At 44.0% G+C, this 11836-nt stretch overlaps 1 protein-coding gene across 2 annotated transcripts in view; it reads left to right on the forward strand.

Annotated features, from left to right (window-relative positions):
* The window catches only part of NPR3 (natriuretic peptide receptor 3), a 79688-nt gene that overhangs the window by 60531 nt on the left and 7321 nt on the right, over positions 1-11836 (forward strand). For both annotated transcript variants that reach the window (XM_040262287.1, XM_040262288.1), the window contains exons 4-6: positions 368-503; positions 7900-7994; positions 9750-9885. In XM_040262287.1, coding sequence (XP_040118221.1) covers positions 368-503; positions 7900-7994; positions 9750-9885 — 367 coding nt within the window. The remainder of the gene's footprint in view (positions 1-367; positions 504-7899; positions 7995-9749; positions 9886-11836) is intronic.

Below are 11836 nucleotides of genomic sequence, written 5' to 3' on the forward strand. Positions count from 1 at the left end.
GAAGACCTCAATGGGGAGATGGCTTCAGGTAGAGAGCAGACGTGGGAGTAGAGGGCACATGTTCAGAGGTATTTGTGGGCAAAGGCTGTTTGCACCTGGAATACTTAACCTGGCCCACAGGTACGTTTTTCTTAACTTCCATAATAGCTTGTCTTTTCTCCAAATTCTCAAATGGGGAAAGGGTTTTCCTGACATAAGTCAGTGCCAGGAAAATTGTAGCCTTTTCTTTGTTAGTTGCTCTTTTGCACACTTCTGCCATTGCCACGGGCTTCGAGCCTAACCTGTTAACCATTTGGATTCTCTCACATTATTCCTGAACGTGAGTCATGTGGTGTCTGGGCTCACCCACTTGGACTTTCCTTTCCAGGTGAACATGTTTGTTGAAGGATTCCACGATGCCATCCTTCTCTACGTCCTGGCTTTACGTGAAGTACTCAGAGCTGGTTACAGTAAGAAGGATGGAGGGAAAATTATCCAGCAGACTTGGAACCGAACATTTGAAGGTGAGGATTCAGTCTACAAAGTCACAGCCTTCTGCTGCCAATCAGGTTGCTTTTTTCCTGGTTCTGTTTTTCTCTCTTACAACTATGGGACCTTGCTAGTGTCTTAGTTTTCCCAGCTATAAAAGGATAATAAGTCATGATCAACCTACTTCACAGGCTTGTGAAAATTAAATGAGATAAAGCTTATGAAAGTGCTTTGAAATAGGAAGCACCTTCTCGGCCTTTTGGCTGAGATCGCAGACAGTAAAGCGTCTGTCTATGATGTGGGAGACTCGGGTTCGGTCCCTGGGTTGGGAAGATTCCTTGGAGAAGGAAATGGCAATCCACTCCAGTACTGTTGCCTGGAAAATCCCATGGACAGAGGAGCCTCGTAGGCTACAGTCCATGGGGTCGCAAAAAGTCGGACACATTCACATTCACATTGTGTCCTGATGGCAGCAATTCTGTGCTAAGTCACTTCAGTCATGTCCGACTCTTTGCAACCCCTGGACTGTAGCCCATCTGGCTGCTCTGTCCATGGGATTTTTCCAGGCAAGACTACTGAAGTGGGTTGCCCTGCCCTTCTCCAGGAGATCTTCCTGACCCAGGGATCGAATCCCAGTCTCTCAAGTCTCCTGCATTGGTGGGTGCTTTCTTTACCTCTTTACCACTAGTGTTACCTGGGAAGCCCCTAGGCTTCTTTATTTTATTTTTTCCTAGACTTCTTTAAACTTTTCATAAGCCTCATTCACAGCAATCAGTTTGTGAAGAGTTGTGTGATCAGTTTTAGAAGAAATTATCCCAGATACACTTTCCTCTGTTTAAAACATCTGGAGGTTTGAGATGATGAGCAGGTCCAGTTGAGCACTCTGCTTTTAATTTTTGAAATGGTGAATACTGGTTGTTGCTTTCTTAGGAATAGAGGATGCATAAGAACAACAACAAAAGAAATGCATGTCATCTCCTCACTCAAGCAATTTTGTTGACATTTAAAAATTGTACAAGAATGAGACTATTCTTGGCTGGAAAGTTAAACATTACAAAAATGTACAAAATGAAAAGTGAAAGTTTTCCTTTCCACCCTAGTCCCCTCTCCCCAAGGTAATGGCTATTAAAAATTTCCTATGATTCAGCCTAAAAATATTCTGTGCCTTCTGCCAGCACATATGCATTTGTATGTCTTATCTAAAAAATTTACACAAAAGGGTCGTACTAGGAATGCCATTCTTCATCTTAGCTTTTGCACTTGTATGTCAAGCAGAAGAATTTTCCATATGAGCGCTCATAAATTCACCACATTTTAAAATGATGGTTCCACATTTTTCCACTGTTTGGCTGTACAAGGATTTCTTTACCCAGTCTCCTATTGATGGACACTTCAATTGTCTAGTTTTTGCTATTATGCAAAATATTATCATGAGGTTACACGTCTTGATGAATTTCTGTGAGTACATCCAACAGGGAACATTCTTAGTCATGGCATATCTGGGTCCAAAATTATATTGGTGCCTTTTAAAGTGCGTTGTTGTTCTGTCACTAAATTGTGTCCAACTCTTTGTGACCCCATGGACTGCAGCATGCCAGGGTTCCCTGTCCCTCACCATCACCCAGAGTTTTCCCAAGTTCATGTCCATCGAATTGGAGATGCCATCCAACCATCTCATCCTCTGTTGTCCCCTTCTCCTCCTGGAGGAGGGAATGGCAAACCACTAAAGTATACTTGCTGTGAGAACCCCATGAACTGTATAAAAAAGCAAAGTACATTAGATATTGCCAAAGAGCTTTCAGAAAGGTCTACTATCCATATTCTTGCTGATGGTGTATAAAATACTAGTATCCTCTCATGTCAGTTCAGTTCAGTTCAGGTCAGTTGCTCAGTCGTGTCTGACTCTTTGTGACCCCATGAACTGCAGCACACCAGGCCTCCCTGTCCATCACCAACTCCTGGAGTTCACTCAAACTCATGTCCATTGAGTGGGTGATGCCATCCAACCATCTCATCCTCTGTTGTCCCCTTCTCCTCCTGCCTTCAATCTTCCCCAGCATCAGGGTTTTTTCAAATGAGTCAGCTCTTTGCATCAGGTGGCCAAAATATTGGAGTTTCAGCTTCAACATCAGTCCTTCCAACAAACACCCAGGTCTGATTTCCTTTAGGATGGACTGGTTGGATCTCCTTGCAGTCCAAGACTCTCAAAAGTCTTCTCCAACACCACAGTTGAAAAGCATCAATTCTTTGGTGTTCAGCTTTCTTTATAGTCCAACTCTCACATCCATACATGACTACTGGAGAAACCATAGCCTTGACTAGACGGACCTTTGTTGACAAAGTAATGTGTCTGCTTTTTAATGTGCTGTCTAGGTTGCTCATAACTTTCCTTCCAAGGAGTAAGCGTCTTTTAATTTCATGGCTGCAATCACCATCTACAGTGATTTGGGAGCCCCCCCAAATAAAGTCAACCATTGTTTCCACTGTTTCTCCATCTATTTCCCACGAAGTGATGGGACCAGATGCCATGATCTTCGTTTTCTGAATGTTGAGCTTTAAGCCAACTTTTGCACTCTCCTCTTTCACTTTCATCAAGAGGCTTTTTAGTTCTTCTTCACTTTCTGCCATAAGGGTGGTGTCCTCTGCATATCTGAGGTTATTGATATTTCTCCCAGCAATCTTAATTCCAGCTTGTGCTTCCTCCAGCCCAGCGTTTCTCATGATGTACTCTGCATATAAGTTAAATAAGCAGGGTGACGATATACAGCTTTGAAATACTCCTTTTCCTATTTGGAACCAGTCTGTTCCATGTCCAGTTCTAACTGTTGCTTCCTGACCTGCCATCAGTCAAAAATGAGCATGAGACTCAACATTAGAACACCCAGTTGCTGGAGCCCTGGGGACATCAGCTTCATATTCACTCACTCATTCATTCATTCATTCCTTCATCAGGTATTCTTGAGCACTTGCTATGTGCCAGGCACTGGGTTAAGGGGCTGATAACTCAGCAGTAAATTAAAGATGTTCCTTGCAATCAGCTGAGCTTCTGTGGAATAAATACACCACTTCAGGGGCTGGAAAGTGAATCATCTTAAGGGAGATAGAAAGTTATGGGAGGGGGTATAGTAGGGCTACTAATTTAAATAGAGTTCAGTGATGGTCTCTCTGATAAGTGGCAGTTGGGTTCAGACCTCAGGGAACTGAGATATATGATGCAGCTATTTAGGAGAGTATAGTCCAGAGGCAGCAGCAGACACAGAGACCCTGAGTGTAGCTGGGGGACAGTGGTGAATACCCTGGAAGAGCCTGTGAACAGTATGGGAGTTGCAGTGTGAAGTGAGCCAGAGACAGTGTGAAGTAGGACCAGACCCTGTGGGCCTGGAAGCTGCACTGAGGACCTTGAATGAGATGGAAGCCACCAGAGGGTGTCAAGGGAAACAGAATCTGTCTTGAGTCTTTAAAAGGGAGCCCTCTGGGATCTGGGTGGAAAATAAACTGTAGGGTGTGTACAGATTTGAGAGTTGCACCATAAAGAACGCTGAGCACTGAAGAATTGATGCTTTCAAGTTGTGGTGCTGGAGAAGATTCTTGAGAGTCCCTTGGACACGACGGAGATCAAACCAGTCAATCCTAAAGGATATCAACCCTGAATATTCATTGGAAGGACTGATGCTGAATCTCTAATACTTTGGCCACCTGATGTGAAGAGCCAACTCATTGGAAAAGATCCTGATGCTGGGAAAGATTGATGGCAAGAGGAGAGGGGGGTGACAGAGGATGAGATGGCTGGATGGCATCACTGACTCAATGGACATGAGTTTGAGCAAACTCAGGGAGATAGTGAAGGACAGGGAAGCCTGGTGTGCTGCAGTCTATGAGGTCATAAAGAGTAGGACACGACTTAGCAACTGAACAACAACAATGCCGATGGATATCATCTGAGGACCACTGACATACAGGTCACTAACCAGGTCAGAAAACCAGCATCCTAGCCACTGACTGTCACCTCAGTCCTTTCATTTTCTCCTTGGTCACCTGTACCAAGAGGGGTTGGATCAGCTGATGACTGACAAAGGCCCTTTGAGTTCTGCATCATGCCAACAATTCGAGCCGTTGAATGTACTGGGGCTGTGCCTTTCTGCCTTACCAAGATTAGATTCATACTGTGTTGATCACTTAGGACTCTCCTCTACTCCTCTGCCTCACCTTGTCCTTGGTCATTAGAAAGGGTAAGATGGGATAGAGGGGTCAGGTTCCAGCGAGAATTGTCTGGGCAGTAGCTATGGTGACAGTTGGTGGATTTCATTTCTCCTTGCTAGTTTTAGTAGACGCCACATCGTACTGTAACCCAGAGTGGCATCTGTTTTAACTTTGAACAGATTGTAGGATGTGAACAAATCAAATAACCTTTCAGGGTTGTCTTGCTTGACCTCTGACAGCTTTAGCTGAGGAGCTGAAGTCGAATGGGATCAGTCAGGGGTCATATTAGGACAGAATCAAATTTCCCAGAAGTTGTGTCCCATGCGCTGAGAGCTGGCATGTGTGGATACAACCTTGGTAGGCCACATCCTGTTCCTAGCTCTTCCTCTCTGCATGGTGTGGTCATTTGCTCTTGGTCTTCCAAGGGAGGTTGTTAAGGGAAGGGCAGGTGCTCATGATGGCTGGAACTCAGTTTTGCATAAATGGCATGGACTAAATTTTCCTGTGGGCCAATCTGAGGCTTCCATTCTAGAGCTGGGTCTACACAAGCAACACTAAATGAGTCCCAGAATAATCAACTGTATAGTTCAGTCCAAACTTAGAATCTCATGTGTCCAATGTAAAGATAACTGAAGCCAAGCTAAGTGTTGACCTTGAATTGTTTGGGGAGCTCGTTCTATTTGCTAAACAATGATCAACCTGAGGGTAAACCCCCAAAGAACTATAAAAAAATCCCTAACTGTTCTAAAATTAAAAACAATTAAAATTTTAATAGTCACTGTAAGTGACCACTAAGTTGTCAAGGGAAAAATACTCTGGATGTTATCTGACAAATTTGGATTTTATTACCATGAAACTTATGACTGACTCTCAAGACTTTCAATAAATGGCCTGGGAAGAAGCTGAATTTCCTCACTGTGGGAGAGGTCAGGGTGACAAGGTAAATAGGACTGTGGTTCAAACCCTGAGCTCCACTGCAGGCCAATAGAAAGGAGGGTAGAAAGTCTAATTACTTATGTACAGGAAAATTCTGCTGTCAGCCTGACGCTCTCACCTTATGTATAATACTCTCAGGTGAAATCTCACTTGTTAATTGGCCACCCTGAGGGTTCACACCCCATTTCTTGGCAGAACTGTAATAGCTTAAAGTGTAATGAGGTCTTGGATTACTAGGGCCACCTTGTCTTATAAAATACTCTGCAAAACACTTAGCAGAACACACCATCATAAACACCTCCAAACAGAACGGCATATGGTTTTAGACAGCCAGTATGTCTGGAGATACATCTGTATCTATTTTTCAGTGACGTTTATTACTTAAAAGTTGTATAGACTGTCAAGGATAAGCTAGCTTGAGATACGTGTATCCTCTGTAAGCAGTCTCTATTAGGAAGACAAAAAAAAAAAAAAAAAAAAACAAATTAGGATGAATAGTAGCTCCACTCTGTTTCCTGCAAAGTAGACCAAAGTCTGGAAAAATCAGAGGGCCTTCAAACCACAACCCAGAGGACAGCAAACCCAAATACTTGCTCTCTCCAAACCACACTAGAGGATGGAACTTTCCCCTGGGACTCCTTTTCCCAGACATTCATTTTATTTCCGGTGAGAACCAAATCAATAGAGACCCCAATTAAGAACTATACTGAACTCTGGCACAGTTTAAAATGAAAGAAAACAAATACTAGGATGTGGCTGACACATATATTCTCTTACTTAGTTAAGGAAAATGATGATATAGACATATTGAATATCAGCTGATCATATATACATGTTCGCTTTTATTGATTAGCTTCTGTAAGCCACCATTGCTAGCCTAAGCAAGCCTAACCCTTTGTGTGGCACTCTGGGCCCTCCACGCTCTGGCCTCCCTGCTCCAGGTTTAGAGCTCACTGTTCCCTTCCATACACATGGGCCACCTCCCCCCAAACCCCTCTGTCCCCTGATTCCTTTCAGCTTTTGTGCCTTTGTAAATACTCACAAGGCTGCCTTTCTGCCTAGAACACTCCCACACCCTGCTGGCTGCTTGTACAAATCGGAGGCTTCACCAACATGTCTACTGAAGGCCTGCTCTTCTACTGGGTCCTCTGCGAGTCTCCAGCTAGATGTTCCAGCCTGTGCCCTGAATGGTGTGGACACCATCCTAGGTCCTCTCCCAGATTCCAGGCATAGGGATAGTAATAACAAAAGAAGAAAACAACTGACTTCTCTGAAACCCACAAGTACTTTACCTGTGTTAGCTCCTTTAATCTTTTCAGCAGCCTCTTGGCAGAGAGGTCCTATCCTGCTTTTTTCCAGTTCTGGAGACTGGGGCTCAGAGGTCTAAATCCTTGCCCAAAGTCACAGAGCTAGGAAATGTGAAAGCTGGGACTCAGATGCAGGTGGTCAGATTCCTGCACCAACAAGATAAATTCCTAGTCCAGGCTGCTTTTCTCTTGAGCAGACATTGTGTCCGGTTCATCTTTGCCTCTGCTGCAATATTGAATTCAGCCCCTAGTAACTGCTGGATAAAAACAATGAATGATTTATTGTATCTATAGGAGATGATGAGTGTTAACTAAACTCATTTCACAATATTTTTGTCAAACCTTTATGATGGACTCTTGAAACTTACACAGTGAGATACATCGATTATATCTCAATTTAACTGAAAAACAAAAATAAAGCCCCTCAAAGAATGGATGCATGAACACAAGTGGGATAAACTAGCTCTTCTTTGGTTCTTGGCTCCCATGACCTGTGAAGCAGGCCCTCTGCTCTCCTGTGCATTCAAGGAGCCCACACGGAAGCACATTCATTGAATCCTGGCCCTGAACAGGTTTTCCTTTATAATGTTTGTCCAGTGATAACACGAACCCATGGCAAGTCTAGGAACGTGCTACAACTCTGCTTCTTACTCTGCATTAAAAAAAAATTAATACAAAACTCTGGGATAAGCATACTGCTTTCAGGATTAGCCTTAGCCTTTTTTTTCCTTTAACATATTCCCCAAAAAAGGTCATTTGTTTCTTTTTCTTTTCATTTTTAAATGGAGAAATGTTAAGAATTTAGGAATGCAGACACAGATGAAATTACAATGTCTTTCTAAATGCCAACAAAAATGCTCCAAGTCTGATGAGATTCCCTGTGGCATGAGTTTGTTTAAAAAATCCTGTCAATTCATTTTCTTGTTTTTGTTGGCGGACAGAGGTATTTTAAATAACCAACTGGAGCTCCTTGCATCTCATCTTCTAGGTATTGCTGGGCAGGTGTCCATAGATGCCAACGGAGACCGGTATGGGGATTTCTCCGTGATCGCCATGACCGACACAGAAGCGGGCACCCAGGAGGTAAGCAAATGGGACCTCCACCCTAGCCTCCTCTGCTTGTTGAGATTCCAAGGAATGTATTTGTCCTGGTATCCAAACAGCTGCCCCCAAAGCAGCTTCCAAATAAAAATGAGCTGAACACTGGGAGTTTCTTAGTGAGGGGATTTCCTTCTGGCTGAGGGTATCAGGGAAGGCTTTAGGAAGTGGTTCCTTGTTTATCCTAAGTGGGGACATCCTACCTTTCAAGTGGCTGAGAATCACACCTCAGCCCTGAGATGCAGGACGGCATCATCGGATGAGAGACTTAAAGTGAATTTGTGTATTTATTTCCTCCCTTAAAATTTGAAAAAAAAAATTTTTTTTTTGTCAGGGAGTGGTTACAAACTGGACCATGCATTAGTATGTCAAAGGATGATGGAGTTTCAGGATAGCATCACTAGAAAGAAAAGGGTGCCCTGGACATAGAGATCTGACGCTTACTGGGGTACGAGCTCTCTGCCTCAGCTTCCTCGGCTGTTAACAAGGAGATCATCCTATCTCCCATGCTGACCTCACATGGTGGTCACGAGCACCAGATGAAATGGAACCTGGAGAAGTATTATATAAATTTTGCATGATAAACATATAGATAAAGAGGATGTGAATCCACCGTGTTTGAGGTCAGATGATGCAGTTCCTTCCTTAATTCTCTGATGGCTCTCACCCAGGGCTGATTACTGCTGTCACACTTCCTGTGACCTGGCATGAAGGACTCGCTGTTCTCTTTGTCCACAGGACCTGGCCTCTGTGGGAGGGGTCAGGCCACCAGGATCTGTACTGGCTACATTTGCTGTAAGATTATTTTACCCTCGATGATCTGAGTCTCAGGTATATTCCAGTCTCTCCTCTATAGAAGGTGGCTAGTAATAGTCTATAATAGAGAGGGTCATGGTGAGGACTCAGGTGTGAACATGTGTAAAGTACTTGGTACATGCTCAGTACATGCCAGTGACTGTTGGGGTTTGGTGATTACCTAGAATTCTTTTCATTCCAACATGAGAGCCTGTGGGGCCTCTTTCAGGAGAGAGAAGGCAGGGGGTGTCACCATCCCCCAGGAGCAGGGTGCCACTGTCGAGACAGCAGGGAGGTGGATCCTGAGAACCTGGGTGTGAAGGTAGTGCTAGATCGGGGATCGGTAGCTGACGAAACAGTTGTTTAAACCAGAGGCTGAGGGTAACCCTTGAACTGAGCCATAAAAGGGTTCAGATTTTTCAGAGGCCACAGGAACTAACTGAAAAGGGCTCAGCTTGGAGGTGGGGTGCAAATAGGATGTGTTCAGCAGAGGAGAAGGTAACCCTCAAAGTCAGATGGAGAAGAGCCTTTGAACCAGAGGAAGGTGAAGTGGAAGGTTCCTAAAGAGGCTCTCTGATGCTTGAATTCTGTGTCAAGCTTCGCTGACCCGGGAATAAGATGGGTCGTGAACTCCCTCTTCCTGGAACAAACTGGGACCTGACAGGTGGCTGACCTGCAGGCGGGAGGGCACCACTCTCTCCCAGGAGCAAGGGGAAAGCCATACCTTCCGAGGTTACTGCTTTCTGTATAACCACCTTCCCCGCCATGGGGAGCCTGTGCTTTCTAAATCATGCTCACTTTACAAGCACTGTTGGCACCTTGATTTACAAAGATTTCAGAAACACACTATTGTAGTCAGCCTGGAGGGTCTGGGGGCCTACTCCGGGCCTCCTTTGCAGAGAACTTCGACCTTTCAGTTTGTGCATTTTTTCTTCTTTTATATAGGTTATTGGTGATTACTTTGGAAAAGAAGGTCGTTTTGAAATGCGGCCAAACGTCAAATATCCTTGGGGACCTTTAAAACTGAGAATAGATGAAACCAGAATGGTGGAGCACACGAACAGCTCTCCTTGCAAAGCATGTAAGTTTAGAGACTTAATTCGCTCTGTGTTTCATCATCTGCAGTATCCATATAACACAGGGGTCATTCAGGAGCTCCTGTTCTGAAAGAACAGATTTCTGTCTCTGATGTGGTAAAATCCATGACAACAGTTCACAAACTGGTATCCACCTTCATCAGAGGCTTCTAGGTCATTCTTCCCTTCTATCCTTTTCCAAGATGGTAGAAGGCGTCTTCCTATTTTTACATCTCTTACCATAATCTGTTATTATTTGAGGTTTTATACTTTTAGGGAAAATTAAAATATCAAATACTAAATGTCATTCACTATTCATCTATTGTTTCAAAGTTTGTATTTATTCTCTTACCCACCCAGAACCAAACAATGTTCCTTAGACACCTAAAAATTTACAAATTAGCAAGTAAATGTAAAATATGTTATTTATGAGTAGCCTTGTCATAAATGTAGAAGCAAGTGGAGATTCTTATAAGAAGCTTGCAAACAGGAAAGTGGTTGGAAATCATTGCTGTAGAAAGACACTTTGATAAGCAAAGTGGGAGAATTAAGTGAGTATCAACCTTTCAGGGAAGTGCTTCACTTTAATATCTGGTGGCTTGGACAGTAAAGAATCTGCCTGTGATGAGGGAGACCTGGGTTCGATCCCTGGGTCAGGAAGATCCCTTGGAGGAGGGCATGGTAATCCACTCCAGTATTCTTGCCTGTTGAATCTCCATGGACAGAAGAGCCTGGCAGACTACAGTCCATGGGGTCACAAAGAGTTGGACACGACTGAGAGACGTTCACTCACTCACTCATTCACTCACTCACTCATTCACTCACTCACTCATGTGTGCTCCTTATGTTTTTGGAACAGTCTTCAAACTGCAGTGTATCTGTGTATATGCAATAAGTGGATAGGCATAAATGTGTTAAGAACACAGTCTCTGGAGTTATTGGGCCTGGATTTGAAATCCCATCGTGGTCACTTACTGTGACCTCAGGATCATTTCTTCATTTCTTTAAGTCTCAGTTTTCTCATAAGTAAAATGAAAGAAATGTACCCAACTCTCAGGAATGCTTTGAGGATTAAATACAAGACTGTGTTAAAGACTGTATCCTAAACTCCTTCTACACAAGCTAGCTATTTATCATTTTTATGTAATATCTGGGACACTACAGAACTTGATTGTTTCAAATTGTTACATTTTCACAAAGCTATATAAGACATTTTGACATGAAACTCTGGCTTTGGTGAGAGAACATCTAAAAACAGAACATTAACCCAATAGATTTTTCACCAAATCTCCCAGCACTTGGAAGTGTCATCATCCATCTGTGAAAATGAGAGGAGCCAGCTCAGTCCCATGGTCCAGGTGGTTGTCCTCTCTGGCTGGAAACTCAAAACAATGTGCATAGATCTGAAAGCTTCAGTTTCCAGTTGTTCTCAAATCCTTCTCGAACCTGCTCTGTTCCCATTGTGCTCACTGTTTTTGTAACAGTTTGTTCATCTAGTATTTTCTTAAGTGCTTTTAAGCTTTGCACTTGGTAAAAAATAAAAAAAAAAACAACCAAACGAAATCACCAGCACCACTGCCACCACCACCACGACCACTGCCGTCACCACCATGACCACCACCACCACGAGTACCACCACTGCTCCCATCACCATGACCACGACCACCACCACTGCCAGCACCATGACGACCATGATCACCACCGCCACCAGGCCATCACTGTCACCACCACCACCATAACCACCACCACCATGACCACCACCACCACCACCACCACGACCACCACCACCATGACCACCACTACCGTGATCACCACCGCTACCATCACCATGACCACCACCACCATGCCATCACTGTCACCACCACCACGACCACCACCATAACCACCACCACCACCACCATGACCACCACTGCTCCCATCACCATGACCACGACCACCACCATCACTGTGCCATCA

This window comes from Oryx dammah, unplaced genomic scaffold (assembly GCF_014754425.2).
Source record: "Oryx dammah isolate SB20612 unplaced genomic scaffold, SCBI_Odam_1.1 HiC_scaffold_20, whole genome shotgun sequence".
Lineage (NCBI taxonomy): Eukaryota > Metazoa > Chordata > Mammalia > Artiodactyla > Bovidae > Oryx > Oryx dammah.